The 22,016-nt window shown below is 33.9% G+C and overlaps 1 protein-coding gene across 1 annotated transcript in view; it reads right to left on the reverse strand.

Annotated features, from left to right (window-relative positions):
- RYR2 (ryanodine receptor 2) overlaps positions 1-22,016 on the reverse strand; it is a 390,151-nt gene that overhangs the window by 65,235 nt on the left and 302,900 nt on the right. Inside the window, exons 62-72 of the mRNA XM_039379059.1 lie at positions 19,329-19,389; positions 18,425-18,663; positions 16,211-16,292; positions 14,043-14,173; positions 12,015-12,335; positions 10,434-10,674; positions 9,928-10,015; positions 8,783-8,875; positions 8,190-8,360; positions 7,193-7,252; positions 3,003-3,137 (exon numbers count right to left, since the gene is read on the reverse strand). Coding sequence (XP_039234993.1) covers positions 3,003-3,137; positions 7,193-7,252; positions 8,190-8,360; positions 8,783-8,875; positions 9,928-10,015; positions 10,434-10,674; positions 12,015-12,335; positions 14,043-14,173; positions 16,211-16,292; positions 18,425-18,663; positions 19,329-19,389 — 1,622 coding nt within the window. The remainder of the gene's footprint in view (positions 1-3,002; positions 3,138-7,192; positions 7,253-8,189; positions 8,361-8,782; positions 8,876-9,927; positions 10,016-10,433; positions 10,675-12,014; positions 12,336-14,042; positions 14,174-16,210; positions 16,293-18,424; positions 18,664-19,328; positions 19,390-22,016) is intronic.

Here is a 22,016-nt window from a genome sequence, read left to right on the forward strand (position 1 = left end):
ATACAATATTTTTAAGGAATTGTCCTAAATACAATTCATCTTTTATTTCTAATGTTTACCGTGATCAGTTACGATGGAAACAAACTAACTTTAAAAAAGAGAAACAAGCACAAAGACTTAGGACTAAATCTCTTTCATGAATCAGCACAGCTAGAATGTACATGAAAAACTCCAAAACACTGCAGCTACATTTCATAAACCTACAGCTCTATCTTAAGATAGATCTTTCTGCATTGTGGCTTTACAGTAGCATGCAATGAAATTGGCTGTGCTCCATCTTTAACTTCTGCTCTTTTAGTTTCTTCCACCTTCCATCCTTGTTTCCATCAGAAGAAAATTACTACTGTGGTGCTGAAGAGTATCTGCATACATCAATATATAGCCTGGTTAGATAACTGGGAGCCATGATTACAGGCTATGCTACAGATCACTTCTTTTCCACAGCCTATTTACAGTTTTTGTGATTTATTTCACAAGTCTTCCAAAGAGATTATATAATTTGATTTAATCTACACAGTTTTTGTAGAGTTAAGGAGGGGATTACTTTTGTTGGGGGTTGGTTGTTTGTTTGGGAAGGGGAGTTGTTTCTTTTACAGACAACTATGCTAGTGGAATAATAGCTCCTCTGTGTTCCAACATCATCAAAGAAGTCAATGAAAGTTAACATTTGTATCTTGAAAGACTTAGTGATTCTCCCTCATAACCAAGTTAGGCATTATATTTAAAATACATAATGATGATTCTGATGTTTATGTAGATTTGATATTCACTCCAAATTGGGTTATCTAGTTTAGTGAAATACAGAAAAATCTCACAGTTAAACAATAAGCACTTAACTAAACAGACAAAATACTACGAAGCATTCAGTGATATAGGCAATTATACTTGTAAGAATAAATGGTGACAATCTTAAATAAGTTCCTTCAAAAAGTTAAAATAGAAATGAAAAATATTTGTTAAGAGAAAGAACAAAAAAGTGCTCACTGTAAACTTATTTACAGTCACAAAACAAAGTCAGCACTAATAATTTAGAAGTCAGACAAATCCAAATGTGAAAGTTAGGTAATTAGTAATATCTTCATAAACAGTTATAAACCCTTCTATACTTTCCCAAAAGAAATAGCCTCGGCCTACACAAGCAGATTTCTGAAAATAATAAAAACAAAGAAGTTAGCTGTGTATGGGAAGAAAATACAAAATAAACTGATCATTGCCAGTTGCAATAAGGAAAGTATTCAGAGAATGTATATGTGGAAACAGAGGATTTGCATACAGAGAGCAAAGGATTACTCAAGACATCATAAAAATAGATGCAGGGCTCACATATTCATTATTTTTAAAAACACCAAATTACCCATTTCAGTAACAAAAACACCTGAGCATTTGGCTACAGAAGATAAGTAAAGCTGAGGCGCTAACTGTTTAAACAAATAGGTGCAAGAAAGCAGAAAGCATTTACTTGACAAGTCATTGTTTAAGTCTGCTCAGAAGGACTGATCCTAAATGTTGATCAGATATTACAATGGGAATCCATCCTGTTCTGTACTACTGCTGGATTATATATGCTGTCAGATTGATCCTATGACAGAACACGTAAAAGACAGGTATCGTACCTTGGGTTTCACTCACTTGAAGAATTTCTCCAAACTACACAAGCTTAATCGATTTATATACACGATAGTAAAGCTAAAATGCCAGAAATCAAGATTGGTATATGCTGTTTGAACTCAAATACAAGCTGAATTATGCAGCTCTGTATATGTAAATCATTCCTTTTGGCTCAGTTAACTTTGATAAAACCAGCGCAAAAGACAAGACCTTTTGCCTACCCCCATTTCTAGCTTTCCCCTATTTTTCCTTCCTCAGAGCAACCCTATATCTTTTCAAATCAGCACCTATTCTCCTGTCTCTCTCTCTCTCTCTTTAGTTGGCAAACCATGATTGACATGTATTTACTTCCATATTCTATCACTTTTTGCTCGTTCCACAAGTATTCTGCAACAGATAGAATTTACTGACTCCTCTTCATCCTCTTCTACCAAACTGTGTAAGGCTGTTGAACTTGAAGCAAGTCCATACCAAGGCCAGTAAACTATATTAAGAAGGGTTGTGTGATGCAACAGACAGAACGCAATATTCACATCAACACACTTGCTGCAGAGCACATTCACATATCTCTCAGGTTCCTACTTGACTGAACCAGTGATATCATCATGATATGGAAACTTCTGACATCAGATCTGAAAACTTGTTCCAAGCTTTTAAGTCAAATAAACTGATCTAGTTGATTTGATAGTGTACAACCATCAGTTGCATCCTCAAATCCATCAATCCTCAAACCCATCAACACCCTCCAAGTTAATGTCCTGTTTCTTCAGTACATTTTAAAAAGGAAACCCTGGAAAACACAGAGTAAATCTGAATTCAAAATAAGTAACAATTAAATAAGTTAAATGGCAAGACTAATTTATCAAGTAGTCTTTGACCACTGAGATGTATCAGTACAGGAGACTTTTTACTTCAAATTTTAAAGAACGATGCTAGTGGGAAGAAAGACTCAAAATAAAACACAGAATTATTTAAATGAAACTTACTATAGTTCCGGTCACATGGGAAGTCCATATATTAATGAAAAAAATATTAGATAATATAATAGAGCTCTGTACTAGATTCTGAAACAACTTAAAGATCCTGCCAGAACTTTCCCAGAAAAAAAACAATTCCTCCAACCTGCTTCTACTCTTTTTTGAATGCAGCAAGGAATATATGAGTTGGCCTTGTTGGTCAAACAAATTATTGTTGGAGCTGCTGCAAACACACTGTGTGATCAATATGACCGTAATATTTGATTAGAAAACACAAGACTAAGCATGTAAAAGCAGTAGCCATCAAAATAAAGAAAAAAGAATATAACATTAAATACAGCAGGTGAAAGTATAAATGAAAGGGTAAATATTTTTATTCAGATTAAGAAGCAATGGAATTGGTAAAATGTGTCTAACCTGTTCCAGGTGAAACAGTACATTAGCTATATCAAGGACCCTTTCCACAGTCTTCTCTGGATCTGAGCAATCTTCAGTCCTGTTTGGTAAATCTTTGTAAAGTGCCATCTGCCACCTAATGGCGGGATCCTCAAGCTGCAGGAGAAAGATTTCACATGTCACCAAGTTCCAAACATAGGTTCAGTTTAATTAGTATAGAAACTGCAGCAAAGGTCAACTGAAGCACTTTATATGGCTAACCCACACTTTTACATGGCAAACTCATAAAGTATCCACTACACTGCCTGTGAGAACAAAACTAAAGACTCATTTGTGCAATATTTTTAAGAGCTTCCATAAAAGCATAAAATGTTTTGGGTTGGAAGGGACCTTGAAGACCATCTAGTTCCAACCCCTCTGCCATAGGCAAGGACATCTTCCATGAGACCAGACTGCTCAAAGCCCTGTCCAACCTGACCTTGAACACTTCCAGGAATGATGCATCCACAGTTGCTGTGGGCAACCTGTTCCAGAGAACTAAAATGCTAATAATCATACAATTAGCAAATGTTCATGGAACAAAAAATAGCACTGGCACCAGCAATGAATATGTTATTTGAGAAAAGTAATGAATATGAAGTGGACAGGCATAATTTAGTACACTGACTTTCCCATTATTAAACCAATATTATTAAACCAATTGAAACTGTTGCTCTTCTAGTTGGGATTACTTCATTTTCAGTCATGGAAATTAGTAGTATTCCTATTATTTATGTCTATTTTTTAATTTTTAATCAATTGCTAGAAAATCCTAATTTTACCAATTACCAGCTAAAAAATGACAAGCTAATTTAGGAAAAATTAATTAAAGATGCATTTGCTTATTAGCCTACAAATTATAAAGAAGTGTAAAAATCAATTTTTTTAAAAAAATTTTCTCCTTACATTTCATTTTTTTCTCTTTTACTGACCTTTAATTCTCTGTTTTACAATTAATGATCTCTTTTTTGGTTTGTCTCCCCAGACCTGCTAATCAATGGTGATGCAACACAGCTTGCAACCATTTACCGTGTCAGGGACACTGACGACACATGCAATGCCTAATCCATTTTACTGAGACCTGTGGCCAGTGATCATTCCTGATAATGCAGTTAATGTTTAAGACACATTTGCCTGGATGCCTAAAGCAGTTAGGGGCCCAAATACTACAGATTCAAGTAAGGCGTGAACTAAACACTTACTTGTCTAAAAAATCTTTGTGGATCCAGATTTCAATTTGTGCCTAAGATGAGACAATAATGCCACTTCATCTCCACAACACATCTTAAGATACACAGTTTACTCAAGTTCCAGGAATTATTATAAACTTACACAGTCGTTCAATAATAGCTTATTACAACCTAGAAAGCCACGATTGGCAGGCATTTCTTCCACCTTTCGGCTTTTCCATTTCTTAACAACTGTCACATCCACAGTCTTTGTGTGAGCATTTGACTGGATCATCATGAATGGATAGTCCACAAAACACTTTTTAATCACAGGTGGAGATGTCTTTTGATCTGAGGACTCCTCACATTCTATCAAGGTACAGCTTTTTTGTATAGGTAGTTTTCTAAGGGTATGAGTAGTTGACATTTCAAGGTGTGAATTAGAATGGCTGGAAGAAGATTTTGGTGACTTGAGCTTCATCCATGTCAAAATGAATGCAAGTTTCGTCATCAATTTCTTGAAATAAAAGGCTCAGTACTGAGTAACAGCATGCAGGCATGCAAGGAAAGGAAAGACAGAAACAGGGTGAAGACAAATGTAGACAAAGGTAGACAAACGCATGAAACAGATGCCACAACATTAATAGCCTAAAGATTCAGAAGGATGATTCTAAAACAATGCATTTTTCCAAAGAGAAATCAAGATTAATTGAATTTTAGCTCTAACATAAATGACAGAACACGGTGTCTGTGAGAAGCAAGTGGTTAACAGAAAACACCACTTGAAGAATGAATATTGTTATGACTGGAACAAAACCAGCCTTTCGAAAAATGGTATTTTTCCTATGCTTTGAAAGCCACTTTACACAACCACCATTTCACATGTAAGTTATATAACATAAGTTACACACTAATTCATAGCATTAAATCATAATTTAACTTTATAAGACCATTTGGCCTACATTCCTTTTATGTCTGACTCAATCAGACAACAAAAGAGTAGTGTATGCACAGAGCAAGAGAGCATAATTTTCCTTAACAAGAAACATCACACTTGACTGTACCTGACACGTACTTGAGTCAGTCACAACAATGACTGAATGCTAGCGACATCAGAGAATTATGGAATACATTACATTGTACTTTGTACATAACTACTGAATTTAACTTTATACATTAAAGTAATTAAGATACACGCTTAGGTTTTATGTGAACTTGTGTAAATAGCTATAAAATCAAGACAGCTACAATAGCTGTTTAGTTTTGTTATCTATGTATTATATGGTTCTCTTTCTGATTTCCATCTTCCACAGGACAATCTAAAGTCACTTACAGCTGGATTAGCTAAGATTACTTCCTTCTTAAATATTAAGGCCCTGTGAAATTTCATCAATTTAAGAAATTTAAAAGCGCTTTTATTCTCATGTGGTATAAACAGAGGAGGTGATATGTTGCCTAATAATAGTAAACTTTTAATTGAAGCACAGGAAGTTTCTGAAGACAAAGCACAGGTCAAAGTATTAAGGTGTATCATTCCTTCCAGACAGAAATTTCTTAACAGCAATATGTAACACTGAAGAAACAAAATAGAAACTGAAGTACTTAAAACAGGAAGAAAAGGGCTAAATAGCAACATGAAATGACAGGCAAGACTTAAAACTGCATGGCTCACAAAACGACAATATAGACATACCAGAAATAACAGAATAGAAATATCTATCTTTGTCATTAAGAAACCACTATTAAAGTTTATACACAAAATCACCTCACATTTAAGGTTTCTATGTTCATGGCATGCACATTGCTTACATTAAGATCTTCAGAAATGCTCTTTTCTTCCTAGTACTTTGCCTGTGTGTTTTCTTCTGCTTCCCAGTATATAACAATATTTGCTATATAAGGATAAGTATTTCAAGCTTTTGCTTTCAGTGATAAACTTTTCTATGTGCAATCCCTATAATTTAAAGCTATTGAATTTTTATTTGCAGTATTTTATGAAGAATGCTAATTGTTAGCTTTGCAAAATGATGCATCTTCTTGTGAGCTCCCAGAAACCCCACCTCCACATAATCTTGCTTGACATGGCAGCAATACATGGAAAACATGATGGGAGAAGATTAATCTTCACATATTATTCGGGAACTCATTTAAAAAATTTATTAATGCCATGCATTGATTGCAGTGGAATCTAGAATTCTGGATGATTCTTAAATACCCTTCAATAAAAAAGCACCAGATTTTCAACTCACATGTTTATTCTCTTGTGACCTTTATATGAGCACAGGAAATACCGGTTAGTTTTTTCTTGAGGTGAATAAAATATAGTGCAGGGGAAAAGGTAAAGGACAATCCTAAATAAATAGGTACAATTCCATCTTCCTTCAACAGAGGAGAGGTGTAATTTTATTACACTTTTATTATACTTCCATATTCTGGCTTCTTTGTCATTATTTGAAGCATTAATAAAACAATTCAACTACACTGGCCATTTCAGGACTTTTTCCCTAGGGCTATTCATCTGGTACTAACTGGAATTCATTAGGAAAAGTTGATTTTTTTTCCCCAAAATACTTTCTTTTCCCTAGGCTGAAAACCAGGAAAAAAACTTTGGAAACTAGAGGTTTTTCACTTTACAGATTACGCCAAAGCTTCCTTTTCCTTTACACTTCAAATTGAAACTAAGTAACTGTGAGCATTTTGCAGATTTTATCTCAAATAATAGTAGGTGGAGTTTAAACAGTGCTAGACGTTGCTTCCATCTCCAGTTTCATATTAATGGTGTGCATAGCAAGGGATTTGAAGGTCCATATGTTATCATACATAATACATATATATATACATCAAAAACCTACCATTTAGCAATTGACATGAACAAGTTACGTGACAGAAGAGAAAAAGGGACTACAAGTTATCCTAATGAACCAAGGCAGGTTGTCATTTTATGGCACCAACACACGACTTTGAAGGAAGAAAAATCACATTTAAAAAATGCATATAGATTACCTTGCCCTGAAGATGAAGATTACTGCGGATGACATCTCGTACTTCATCTTCAGTATCTTTCTGCCAATAGATTACAAATCATATAAATTAGGAATAGAAGGTAATTAGGAAAAGATATGATTCATTAAATGTCAGTCTTGGGTTTCATCAGATGATGAATAAAACTGACAGTGTGGAAAACGGAGGAAAATCTCAGAGACAAATCTTTTTGAATCAGGCCAGAACTAGCTACATCCAAGCTTGCAGTAACAAATTCTGGATGGCATCATACATATTTGATCACAGTAACACACTAAATGCAAGTCTGAATTAAAATTACTAGTATACATATAACCAAAGTTTGACCAAATAAAACCAATAACACGAACACAGCCTTCTCTGATTTGATTTCTGTTTCTTTTGGAAATCTTTTATCCTGTATAACACTCAATTCAGCTGTCCAAAGGTCATAAAGTGTATAAAGTGTATAAAGGGTGTATAAAGTATCACAGCCTGAGAAAGGAGTATATTCCAAATTACAATCACATTATTGCACTGTGATTTTATACCCAGAAGAAACACCTTTAAATTAGTCTACCCCTACAAAAACTCTTCCATTCACATGAGAGTGACCAAAAGGAATTAGTTATGATATTGGGCATAGAAGTTAGGAAACATCTAGTCCTTAATTTTATTTCCAAATTCAAGCTTCATAAAATGTAACAAACTCAAGTTAGCATTAAAAATTAAGAGAGAAGAATAATTTTTAATTTAATAATGTCATCTTTATTCATATACTGATCATTTAGAAAATAAGTATGTCCAAACTGAAATGTTTTAAGCCGTGAGAACTACATGCAGATAACTATTTACCATAATTACCCATTGTGCCTTTATATTACAGAATTATAGTCTTGTTTCTCTGTGTCACACTGTAAGACAAATACAGGGTGAAATATTCAAATAATTTCCCTAGTAAAATATTTCTACCTTTTGCAAGTGCAAAAAGAGGACCTACCATGCTAAATCGATTTTTGGCCAGTGCAATTAGCTCTTGGTCTCCAGGAGCACAAATGTTTAGGCCGATGGGCAGTAATCTCTTCAGTGCTGCCACAATGAGCGAGGTCTGCATAGAATACCGGTCACCTTTTCGCTTCATCTTCTTCCTCTCCTGGTCAGAAACTGCTGCCTGCAGAATAAAGCCAAGATGAAAAAAAGAAATCTCATATTAAATAAAAGAATTGTACTAGCGACTTTGTACTTGTCTCTGGTTTGAAAATCCCCTTATCACCTGTACAGGTGCAACTATATCTAATGGAACTGCCATTATTTCATTGCCAATATTTTTCACCTATACCTGTAAGGTCCACTGTGTTTCTCAAATGACTGTGTTTTGAATCTCAACCCAGGGTTTTCATCAGATCTTGTTACAAAATCCACTAACAAACAAAACCTTCCCAAACAAACAAACAGCACCAAAAAACCCAAACCCCGCAAAAAACCAAATCCACTAAAAAAAATACCAAGCAAACAAAAAAAAAAGCGTTTCTTTGGAGTCCTCCTGTCTTCTTCCCCTTTGCAGCAAGAAGAATATAAAGATCTTTACACTACCTTAGACATCTTAGATTTGGTGTCACTGATAAGGAAAGACATGTTGTTGATTTCATTTTGTACCACAAAGTTCTGCTCTTCCCTTTTGAAATTCTGGAAATATACAGATCTCAGTTAGAAGCATTTATACAAGGAATCTATCTAAGCATGTCTTAAATAAAAATTTAAATTAACTGAAAATCTGTAAAATCCATAAGATAAGACAAGAACAGTAAAAATTAACAGATGATCAATAATGCCTTGAATTTCACATTTATTTACATGGCATAGCTAAGGTGGTTGTATGTTTGGGGGTTTTTTCCATGTTAGAGAGAAGGAAATGTTTCTCTAGCTATTAAACAGACATGATAAAAGTCTCACTCCTCCTCCAATTCAAAATAAAAATATTGTCTGGAATTTTCCTTACCAGTAAATATTCACCTAATTTTTGCCCCATTATAAATTTCCACTATATTCAGATACATAAGAAAATTTTTAAATAAAAGACTGAACTTGCAAATACACAAGTAATTTGATGATCCAGTATCTACTGTGTATAACCGGTTTTTGTGAACAGGGGTGTTTATATTAAATCTTACAGTTAAATTCAGGCACAAGTACAGAATTCAAAACGAATCTTGTTTCCCAAACTTGAAAGAATTGAAGTTATGGCAAAAAAAGAAATTTAGTATAGCCAACAGTCCATACAGAGATCTAATGCCTGAAAGTATTTAGTCTCTTTTGCTTTTTTAATTCTTTGTGTTCCAGTATTCACTGCATCATGTGCCTGATTATGTCTGGTTATAAAAAGGCTATAGGGTCAAAAGAACTGAAAAGAAAAAAAAAAAAATAAGGACTCAAAATAATGAGCTTAATATATTAAATATAAAAAAAATAAATTAAAAAACCCCAAACAAACAGAAAACCCACAACAAAAAAAAATTAGAATCTCTAAATAAAATATCTACAATTAGTGTTACTATGTTACAAAATACCTATCAACTCTCATAGCTACTCTGCCATTTCGAAGGTGTCAGAAATGTGAAAGTCATTAATACCTTCTCATCTGCAGTTTCAATTATGTCATTAAACATGTTTTACAAACATATTTGATCTACTTGTTTAAAAACCTCATTAAAACAAGTATTTATCAAGGAATTACTTACATGAGACTTTGACCAGTAAATGAAGACCTCGGCCACCATGCGGAACAACTCTTCCGCTTCAGGGTTGGGTTCCTTCAGCCATTTTGCCCTAAAATTTGGTAAAAGGATGAAAATGCGGATGATTCTCACTGTCTTTATGCTTTGAAATCAGTTTACAACATTTTACAAGGATACATGTCAACAAAACCAAGCATGCATGTTTTTAATCCTTTCTGGTAGCAGTGGCTTTTTGCTATCCTATTTCAAAACCCTGAAAATCCTTCTACATTAATCCTAGGTCTAATCCAATACATTTTGATTGCAATTTTTTTGTTTTGTTTTGTTTTCTTATGAAAAAGATCCCAGCTCCTTCTAAAAGTCACAAAGCATTAGCTTGAGCAGTTTCAAGATTGTCAGACTGAGTAAAAGCCACTTTAATTTAGTGCTAGGCATATCAAAGGATAAGAAATTGTATCAATAAACAGGAAGGTTTTATGAGCTTCATTGACCTATTCCTCTCCACATACCTGTTATAGTCCACAAATCTAATCAACAAAGGGTAGAAGGCATAGAGGTCCCGTGCCAAAGTGGTGAACTCATCTAGGATGAGCAGTTCAGACTCCGACATGTCACCTCTGCCTTCTGCTCTTAGATGTTCTTCATCCGATACAACCACTGCTGCTTTTTTCTTTAATTTATCCATCAGTGGAAGGAAGTGTGTCTTTAAGAGCTGTGGCTTCGCTTTACTTATGATGGGCTGGGAAAACACTATTTAAGGCAATGAACATTATAATATATACCTTGCCACAACATATAAATAAAAACTTTTACCTTTTCCCACTTTCTTGAATCTCATTTCTAGGTTACAAAGCAAAATCCTGCCCCCATTGAAATCAGCAGAAGTTTTGCCCAGAATTAAATGTGGTCAGGATTTTACAAAGTCAATTCAGTTTGTCAATGTGAGGGCAAACTAAGCTTGCAAGATCATAAAACTTGAAATACCTCCTTACTGGTATTCTGTCAGCATGGTATTTGTCTACATAGTTTTACTGAGCAATGTAGAAGTTGTTTAATGGTATGTGTGGGTGGATACACGTATAGATAGCTACATAATGCACACAAGTTTTCTCAGCCACTGGCCTCCCTTTTGAACGTTGCTTTTTAACTTGTGCGAAGTGGAACTCAAAAGCATTCCCTGGTTATTTGAAAAGCCTAAGGAAACAGCCTGCCTGTATTTCTTATGCACATTAGGAAGGTTTGTAATGTAGACACAAATGAGACGACCATTCATTTCAGACTCATTAGCACAAGCTTTTGCAAATCTACTCATAAGAACAAATATGCAAATTAGCACTGGGCCCATTAGTGCAAAACCATTTGTAATATATTGATTAAAATACAAAGAATTTGTCGGTTACCACATATCCTTAGACTACATTACATTACTAACCCTCAAAAGACTAGGAATTCAGAGCGCTACCATGAATGAAATTACTATTATAGCAAGTACTGGAAAGTCATAATAAAGTCTAATTGAAAAATCGAATCCACACCACTGAAGTGACTTTTCCTCGGGGATTGTAACACTAAGAAATAAAGTGGTTTTAAATAAATTTTAAGGTGTTATCACAATGATGGTAATGTAAGGATTACTAAAATGACATGAACATTTCCAGATTTTATTGTAATGGATATGTTAGATATACACCTTCACAACCACATTTTAAGGATCCAGCACTCACACCGAATAGCAAAGAACTGTATAATGCCTGCAAAAGAGAACTTGCTACATGATGAAAATGAGTTAAATAACTATAAGTCCTTGAATTCAGTATATTGCAAAGTGCATATGTGTATATTCTGGGGAAAAATAGTCTAATGTACTTCTTATATTACTTATTAAGAGATTAAAACATATTGCTTTTTCTTTATACTTAATATTTCCGGTTCATCAAGATTTTTCATGGTTTAAAAATGTAAAAATATGAGTCTTCTTCTACTTCAGCTTTAACACAGTAAATACAGAGTAATTCAGAGTGTGCGTGTGTATATATACATTCTGAATACACACACGTTTGCTTGCTTAATTATTTATTTTTGCATCTTACCTGCTAATCTCTTCATCCAGGCTCCTTCATCAATACCAAGATTGTTATAGATGATTTTCAATATGTTACCCAACAGAGTGTTCATGTGCTCTGACGTCAAGGCTGTGCAACACATCTCAGCCTTGTCAGGATTGTTTTCTGGCCCATGTTCCCACCAGTGTGACATGTAACTACATAGCATAGGCAGTATTACTTCCATGATATGTGGCATTTGTGTGTAACGAATACCAGATTCTGCCAGTTCCACGATTTCTTCCATTAACTTCACCAAGGAAGGAATATTTGGGCAAACCTCTTCTACACTAGTAGGCAAATTGAGAACTATTGAAAAAAAAATTCCAAAAATCAATAAACTAAGTCATAGAAGGAAAGTAATTTTTTTTTTTGCTATTCAATACAATTTTTGTTTTCTATTTACTTTTACAGTCTTCTGATCCAAAGGAAAAAACCCAAACACACCAATAAAAACCACATCATTTCATACTTCTGAGCAATAGACTGTTTATATGAAAATTCCTATAATTAAAATAATTCCTACATGAAAGTTTTAATAATGTAAATATTATGGAATTAATTTGGAGAAATCAGATGTGCTTTTCTATATTCAAAATACAACTTAAATTTCAAACTTTTTTCCAATATAAGCTTTGCAGTTGAGGAAAGAAACTGATACAATGAAATATCTCTCAACACATCAGATGAGACCTGGAATGCTAATAGAAGAAAAAAAATCATTGCCTGTCATAATGAATTGAGCAGATCCAATAAACTCATTATAGAGGTGAATGACTGATTGTAAATGTATACTTTTGAAGTTATTTCAGTTATTAGTTCTTTCCTCTGAAAAGGCACTGCAGTTGCCTTTATTTTTGGAGGCAGTTTATTTCATCTACAAATAAATATCTGTAAGCACAACTACTAGCTCTGTCCAACATCCTTATATACACATACAATGACATACATAGATACCTATAAACCAAAAATTTAGCCTGCAATTGGTAAATATAAATGTCTGTACCAATATAGCCTAAGGCTAGTTTTTTTTGAAAAACATCATCTTCTCCAATACATTTTACATGGACATCACAGAGTCTCCTTAAGATTAACGCAATTTTTGAAAATAAATTCAATTTTCTGTTAAAAAAATCATTGAAAATACAGTGGATTTTCCTTCTAGGTGTAGTAAAATAGCTAGAATATATATGGCAAGAAAGCATAGCTGTTGATATTTTCAAGTTAAGATACTACAGCTCATTGAAGAACAAATCTGGTATGACGTCTTTTTTAAAAAATAAAGGTGAAGTTATAAAATGGATGTCATAAACTGTCATATTATACAAACATACTGTCATGTATCTGTATCTGTCATATAATTCACACTCAGCATATATGCAGAGCTTGTACACTGCTACTGCAACTTCTATTTATTGCAGGAACAGGTTGTGCATATTCTACAATCATGTTACAGCATAAGAAACATCAAGAGTAGATAAAAAAAGGTATATGCAAAATAAACATACATGATATTACTGGAAAGTATCTGTACTGTCTTGTATGTCAAACAAAGTAAAAAAACAATTTACATACTACTCTGCAATGTATTTACTTTATAAGGGCATAATATGTAATTAATACAGCAAAGGAACTTTTCTTCAGTTGTAAGTATTTATATTTTAGGGACCCAATATTGTGTGCGTAAACTGAGGAACCAAAGTTACTGATAAGAATACATAAGTTTATCATCAGATACATAAAAACTGAGATACTTAAACTGTGCAAAGTCTCTTCATTAAATTGATTCCAAAGTGGTATTTTGAGAATCGTATCTCAAAATTAAATCGGTAACCTTAGGAACATAAAATATTCAGTTTTACCAGACTTATCATTCGTTTAGAAAAGAAATACAGACAAGATATTACAAGAAAATTCTTGCATTATAAAATGTATTCAAAAATATATGTATTCAGGCAAGAAGCATTTATAGTGAAATAGTGCTTTCATAACCATTATGTGAGTTTCTAGAAATACCTGCTCTGTCTCTCGCATTCTTGGTATTGTAGATTGAGTAGATATTATGTTTGTTCAAATGAGTTTCCAAAAAAGCCACTGGAAAGGCACCTGAGAAAGCAGCCAAGCATTCTCCTAGTGCTGATCGTTGCCTGTGAATTAACAAACACCAGTAAGTACGCACACCTTTGATCACAGAGTCACAGAATGGGTAAGGCTGGAAGGGACCACCAGTGGAGTCACCTGGTCATTGGTGCTTGACTACACCTTGGGGTTTTATTTTAAGATGAACACATTTCAAAGAGATAAGCCACTATATTATTAGGATCATCAACACAAGAACAGGTAACAGAAATTGCAGTCTAGCAACCCTCTGCTAATATATGAACGAAATGTTAAGACATAAAATGTCAAAGGTGGCCTACTTAGTTTACAGAAAATGAGAAACATGCAGGGAAAAACCAAAGTAATTTTAACAATGCCTTCTGTTCTATTACTTTCCTCTTAGCTTTACTGACTTTATAATCCCTACCATTAAGACAAAGCAAACAGATAGAACACGAGACCAAAAACATGTATCATTTCATTTGAGAGAAATAGTGACAATCACTTTCATGCTTGGTCTAGTATGAAAGTTCTTCAGCAAGTAAAAACTGCTTCTAATGATCAATAACTCTGAAAGTTTTTCACAAAAATATTGCTTTAATGTCTTCAAATATATGACAAGATTTATTTGAGAATCAAAATTCCTTCAGTGTGTCAAAATTTTAAAAAGCCTGTGTCTAATAAGAAATAAGTGAGCCCCTGTCACTTCACTTGGGTCAATTAAAACTATTCTTTTTGATTTCCAATTCAATTGATCAGATTTTAGAGAGGTGAGATATTCCTAGCTGAGGCTGAGTCACACAGGTGGCAGATATCCAAGAGAATTTGAATCCAGGAGAATCATGAAAGGCCTCAAGAATGATTTTGTGATTTAAAAAGATTCACCTTCAGTCTATAGTTTATCTCATTTTTGGAGATTTTATTCTTTCTAGATCTAACTCATTAAACTTTATATTTAAATCTAATTTCATTGTTATTTATACTATTTGCTCCTTCTTCCTTTTTTTCCTTTTCATTAAGACTTCATAAGCAAATCATACATCCATCACATACACCTAAAAAGAGCATGCTATATGCTTTTCAACTGCAATAATGGTTGTAGACAACCACATATAAAAATAGTCACACTGAAATATTTTGTCTTAAAAACAAATCTCATATAATTTATTTGCCAAATAGCAAACTAAGTTAATTTTATCTCCTTAATGAAATTAAGGAGACCTGTTTTTCCTCAGATGTGTAATTTTTAACTTAAGTATTGGTCCCAACCTTTCTTCATAATGTTTCCTGTGATGCTGCCACCAAGTAAGCAAGGGTATGTCATTGGGCTGCTCTGGAGTTATGCACAGGTGGATTTGCTAAAGAGTATGACTCCCTAAAAAGTGAACTTCCTAGATTACTGCTACCAATATCTGAAATGTAAGAATTCTGTTTAGCCTTCCTTCAGAACAGTTCTAGTCACTATAGTTCAACTATTTTTAAGAACTGAATTATCAGTTTTAAGAACTGAATTTATTCAGTTTTAAGAACTGAATTATCTAAGTAGCTCTATTTTTTGGCCTAACATGGCTTACACAGACCAAATGTAACTTGAAGAGCGGTTAACAGATACACAGATGTATAAAAAAGCAATTATAAAGCCTCATTTCCCTGGGTAATTGAGTTAGAAAAGAAGTAGTGTTGTACAAGTGACAAATTAAATTTAATTTAGGGTAATAAGAAAGAAATATACAACAAAATTAAACACTATAGAAGGAAGAATCATAACAATTGCTGAGCTGAATGACATAATTTTGCAATACCTCAGTTGACCCTCAAATAGGCCCTATTTGTTATAATGTCAGATAATTTTATTTTTTATTTATGTTTTAATTAAGAAATATATTTTGACATGCATATAATGCAATATTTTTAGTGTATTATAATAAATGCAACTGCATTCCACTTAACATCTGAGCACCAGTTTTTCTCTCATGATATCTTTGCAACAACAATCTCTTCCTATACTCATTTCTGAACTGCAAATTCATGATGCTAAATATAAACACAAATATTAAAACCAGAAAAACACTTTTCCTTCTTACCGCTCCACATAGATACTCTTGCTAGTTCCCAGAGCGTATAAACTGGCCAATATTCTATAACAGGAGACCTGAACATCTTCCACTAAAGAGAAGAAGAAAATGCTATTTATAAAGAGATTTTTTTTTTGCAATTTCCCTAGAATTAAAATACATTTCCTTCTACAGTAACTGAATTAATAACATTAAGATGTCAAAAGCAATCCACAGAAATCACTCACTAAATACAGAAAGTCTTTGGACCACTGAGTGCTATAGTTTTTACTCAAAACTTCCATTCACTTCAATTATCATGTTAACAGCTAAGACAGTAAACGTATTTCACTAGTGCATTAACTTTCTGAAATTAATGGCATACCAACTCTTTACATGTGACACCTTTACAAATAGAGCACCGCTGTACAAAAGAAAGGAAATCCAGTGAAACAAATACCTAAATATTTTAATCAGAGTTTATACTTTTTTTAAATTTAGGCACAGATACTAGCTAATAGCATGTACTTTGTTTACATTTTACACTGACAAAGGATTAAAAAAAATAATCAAAGGAGGTTTAAAAATTATCAAATATTTCAGCACAAAAACGTGAGAATAATCTTAATATCTATTTGAAAAAATGCTTTTCTAGTGTACTATGCAGTAATACAGTAACAGAGTAAGTACCATCAAGAAGGACAACACTCCCATTCTTGCCACAGATATCTTTCCTAGTGTCTCCTACACTGTTAATATTGTTGCCCAACATGCAATGAAATATTGTGAGTAAAACGGGATAAGACTTCATGGGCTGGGAGAGCCTACAAGATATTGTATCAAAGCTACATGGCTTAGCCCTTTACTGTACCGTGATTTTAGTTCAGATCATCTTGGAGTTGAGTGTTTTTACATAATAATAGTAACCTGAGGTACACCTTTGTACATGCTACCCCCATGGAGTACTCTGTACGTAGTACTCCTAGGTATAAGTACCAGCTCAAGATGTTTGTACAAATAAGATAATCTTATTCTTAACAAGATGTAAAGAGAAGTTGTGTGCAAGAAAAAATAGCCTTTTCATCTGTGCTCTAGATAAAATAAATAGGCATAACTTAAATAATTTATTCTTTCTCAGTTTATGAATTCTAAATTGGGTGTTTTACACCAGTGTGATGCATGTAGAATAGCTGGTAAGTGATAAAGTATACAAAGCTAATTGTTAAGTTTTATAACACGGAATACAAGAGATCAAAAACTGTACAAGGCATGAACCCGCTGATGTCTAAAACAGTGGTTTATGATGAACAAGTGAAGTATGTGAACTCCACAAATACTTTTTCTGCACACTATCACAGTCTCCATAATTTTACTGAAATAATTTAATGAGAAAAGAGGATGTTTATATCACATGACATTCAAATCCATCAAGACAACTGCAAATTTTCAAAGAGTTCTTTTAAGGCCATACTTTTTACAGACTCTAAAAAGAGAAAAAATATAACTTGATATTCTTTTCTGCCAGATCCTTTTCATGGATTTTCATAACTGAGTTAGCTCTACAGAGCAGAACTGCCTCCTTTAGTGCAGTATGGATAGCAAAATCTCTGTGAATTCCTAAAATATATAAAACTGAACCTTTATGTGCAGACTGCAAAGTCTGCAAAATGTTGTCTTGCAGATACTGTGTTGGGGAAAATAAAGAACACAATATGCTGTATTCAGAATCTCTACAAAACCCCCATATACAGGGTCTCATACACATTCCCTTCTCTGGTGCCTGAATTCTTCAGGAGCTCCTTCCACTTTTCCCTTTTCCTTAGAATTTAAGATGCACCCACCCAGATTCCCTGCTAACTGAAACTGAGTCAAAGTGCATGTATGATGGTATAACATCATTCTTGTAGTATAACCTTATTTATAGACAGAGAAAAAGCAAATTAACTTGCACAAAATGACTTCTCACAGAAGAAGAAAGTCATGTTAAATCTATGGTAAAGTTATAAACAAAATCAATCCTTCTTTCTAATCACAGCCACATCTGCTTTAATAATTTACATGATGTCCACTAAAACCTGCAGACTGGTTTTGGTTGATTACAGCAAATTCTGTCAAAATGACATAGGATTTGTCCTTCTCTAACAGAAATGAGAGTCTAATAATGCTTACTACATGATACGACAGATATTTTAGTGGCATGGCCCTTCTACATACATACATGATAATATGATGCATGATACATACATATCAAATCTTCCCCAAACTGGTGCTGTCCAATATGCTCAAATAATGAAGATAGCACTGGCAGGAGAGCAACTGTGGTATAATTAATGATTTGTGTAACTCCTTTTGGCTGATTTCTGCTGTGTGTAAACTGGCCTTGCTTAAGATTTTCCATTGTTTTCTCCAAATCCTCAGCAGCATTGTCCAAAAACGCTCTCAGTGCCATCCTAACAGATTCCAGACCAGTTTTCATCACAGTCCTGTTTATAGCATGCAAAAAGAATGAAAAAGAATATTCTATTAGACAAGCATGGAATAAAGTTTAGTCTCGGATGATATGAAATAGATAATAGAGATCTGAAGAAAAATCTTTCATCTTTTAATATTGTAAAATCTTCTCAAAGCAGAATAACTTACTGAAAACAAGTTTCATAGGTATCCTGTAGAACACAAGGATACTTTATTTGGCTTTTTTTTATTTGTAAAGCGTCTGGGTTGGTTTGGGTTTTTTTTTAAATAAGAACCTGAATTAATTTTGCAAAGACATTCTGTGAGACAGATTTATTGAACTTCGTGTCCATTTAACTCCTGAATTCTTTGATTAAACAGTGTAAGCAAAATACTAAAATAGTTCTAATTTTATTGCGGTTTTAAGAAAGTCACATGACTAAAACAAGATGAATTAATAGCCAGCAGTTTCTAGACACCATTGATCCATACCAAAGTTGAAAGTGTAACCTCCAAATAGCGTCCTGTCAAAGCCTAGTAACTAACCAACCTACTTCACAAGGGGAATTCTTTTCAGCATGGTAATTCCTTGAGTGTTGAAATTCAGTAGCCTTATACAGATAGCACAAATCTGACTGCACATTATACTCTTTATTCTTGATTTTCTTTGTACTTTAGAAAATATAATCAGTATTACCTCGCATCCAAAGTCTGGCCCAGTATGTGAAGACAGTTGACTATTGATGTGGCATCATTTCCTAAAAAGGGGCAAAAATGAACCACCAATTAAGTTGAGCATAGTGTGTAGCATATTGACACTCCGCTAACTGTATCTCTGCATTTAATGAAAGAATAAATGACATAGCAGAAGAGCACTGAACTTCTGCATAATTTTAACATTCAAGTTAAAAAACATGCATTTTTTTGTCTTAGCGTTGTTTACACAAATGCAGTAACTAGAGCCAGTAAAGCATCTCATCAAATAGCTGAGGCAGTCAAAATGGAAGCTCTAAAATGTGAGGTTAATTAAAGCTGCAGTGTATTGTCTGGTTTTCATTTGATTTCTATAAATTTTGCTTCAATTAGTTCAAGTTTATCTGGACATCTCTCAGTAACAAAAAACCTGTTAATTTTCAAAAGTTGCTATTGCAGGAAGAGAACATTTATATAAAATGCCATAATAGAAGTTAGTTCCCTGGTGTTACCCATAGGCTGCAGCCATTTATAGCTTGATTAGATGTGGTTCACATGAGTAACAGTCTCTGACATAATACACATATTCCATAATATTTTCCATTATTTTTTCATACTTATGTAAAAATTGGACTTATGCACAACATGCCTTGTATGCATACATATCCCAAAATGTTGCCTTGTACAAGCCTCTTTCCTCTAAGTTCACTTTTTAAATACAGGACACATGTAGGCTACAAAAATCTGAACCACAGCTTACCTAATACTTTTTTTCTTTTAATGAAATTCTGCAAAAATAGAACTGCCTTTTCTTGTGTCTCTTTATATTTAAATTTTCTCAATTAATGAAAAAAGTAGAAACTAATTGAAGGTTTAAGACATATTTCTGTAAATACTGTGATCTGCATACAGTGATACAGTGCACTATACTTTCTTACTGGTGGTTATTTCACTTAAAAATATAAGCAAACATACAACTAAAATTAGTAACTCAGTGAAATAGAGATTTAAAGAGATAAATTGCAAGGAAGGTGTAGGAGGTTTGTTGTAGCACTGAGAAACTGTTCTATGCTGCCAATATTAGGAGATATTGCCATGGTGATCATCCACAGCAGATTAAACAAAATTGAACCACAACTTCTGCGGCTGCCCCTAGTCAGGTCCCACCCTTTTTTCACTGGCACTTGTGATCAATACAAGGAGCAGATAAGAAAGCTGAGGTGACCTAAAACAATCCTACCAAAAACACCACTCCAAAGGATTCTTTTTGTCAGATCCAATTTTTTTTCCTTATTATTTTGCTGCTCTGGTGATATCAATGCCAGTGTTGATGCAGAGAGTGCAAGATTGTGCTAATGACAGCAGGTATGAACGGAATACTCAAAGCAAACTGGACTTGGATTGTGGATTAGATTGCCATAGAATGATAGAATGGCTTGGGTTGGAAGGGACATGACAGATTATCCAGTTCCAACCCCACCGATCAGGGGGGCCAGGGACACCTTCCACTAGACCAGGCTGCTGAAAGGTCCATCCAACCCCGCCTTGAATATGTGCAGGGATGAGGCAGCCACAAATTCTCAGCAACCTGCTCCAGAACAGAATTCCTTACTAGAGATTTAAACCAAATTGAATCAAACTACTCATATAAATGTGCTTTTTAAATGGAGAAAACATAAATTAAAATGCTCAATTCACCAGAATTATTCAATAAAATCTTTCAATTTCAGCCAGTAATAATAATGAAAATAAGTCATTACAGTCTTCCTGATGCACAGCTACAACTCTCAAACAGTAAACTACTGGGGTCAAAATCTACTTTCACAGTGTAAGAAATAATGCTTCCATGTTGAATTACAATTCCATAATCTAAATAACAGTCTTAGATATCGAATGTGATTAACTATTTAAGTTCCCTCTGGAAGACTTGAATACTTAATTTCCTATTTTATCGAGACTTCTATATACAGCTTAAGCTACATGACTTTCACTAATGATTTTCATAAAGGCAGCTGTATATTCAGAAGTACCATTCAAATTCACAGTTATATAAAATACCTACATATCCAAACTATATAGCATTTTGTTATTTGTTATAGCAAACTCCCCACTATCCATAAAAGGTGAAACTCTTGCTCACTGAAGATGCCTCCAAAATGCACAAATAACTTTCTAGGCCCCAGCTGTACTCAAAGGCATCCTTATGAGCATTTCCCCCTCTTCTACACAGTCCTTGTCTTTGCTGGAGTAAGTGCAACTCTGTTGATCAGGTTTTCTAACATGATGCAATTCACTGTCAAGGTAAGGCAAACTGTAAGGTGACTTATGAATTGAGTTAGTAGGTCCACAGTAAACAACCCAACCATGCTCCACAACCTTATGGTGATCTTGTCATAATTAACAGAAAAACCACAGCGTTGGCATAAAGATTTTCTATTCTGTTAGTTACTGCAGTATAGGAAAAGAGTTAAAAACCAAACTGTAGTCATAGGGAATAGTCATTTGATCCTATCTGACTTATCTCCTACCACTCGAACCTAGCCAGACAACAGGAAATAAGAAAGCTGAGATGTGGAGTGGAAAAGATCTTTTCTTTAGTACTAAAGAAAGTTACGTTGACTTGGACTTTTGATTTCAACTGTGACTCATTTTAGAAAAAAAAAGTCTGAAAGTCAAATGCACACAATAACAA

Source organism: Pipra filicauda, unplaced genomic scaffold, assembly GCF_003945595.2.
Source record: "Pipra filicauda isolate LSUMZ 115617 unplaced genomic scaffold, ASM394559v2 scaffold154_size2910363_pilon, whole genome shotgun sequence".
NCBI classification, from domain to species: domain Eukaryota; kingdom Metazoa; phylum Chordata; class Aves; order Passeriformes; family Pipridae; genus Pipra; species Pipra filicauda.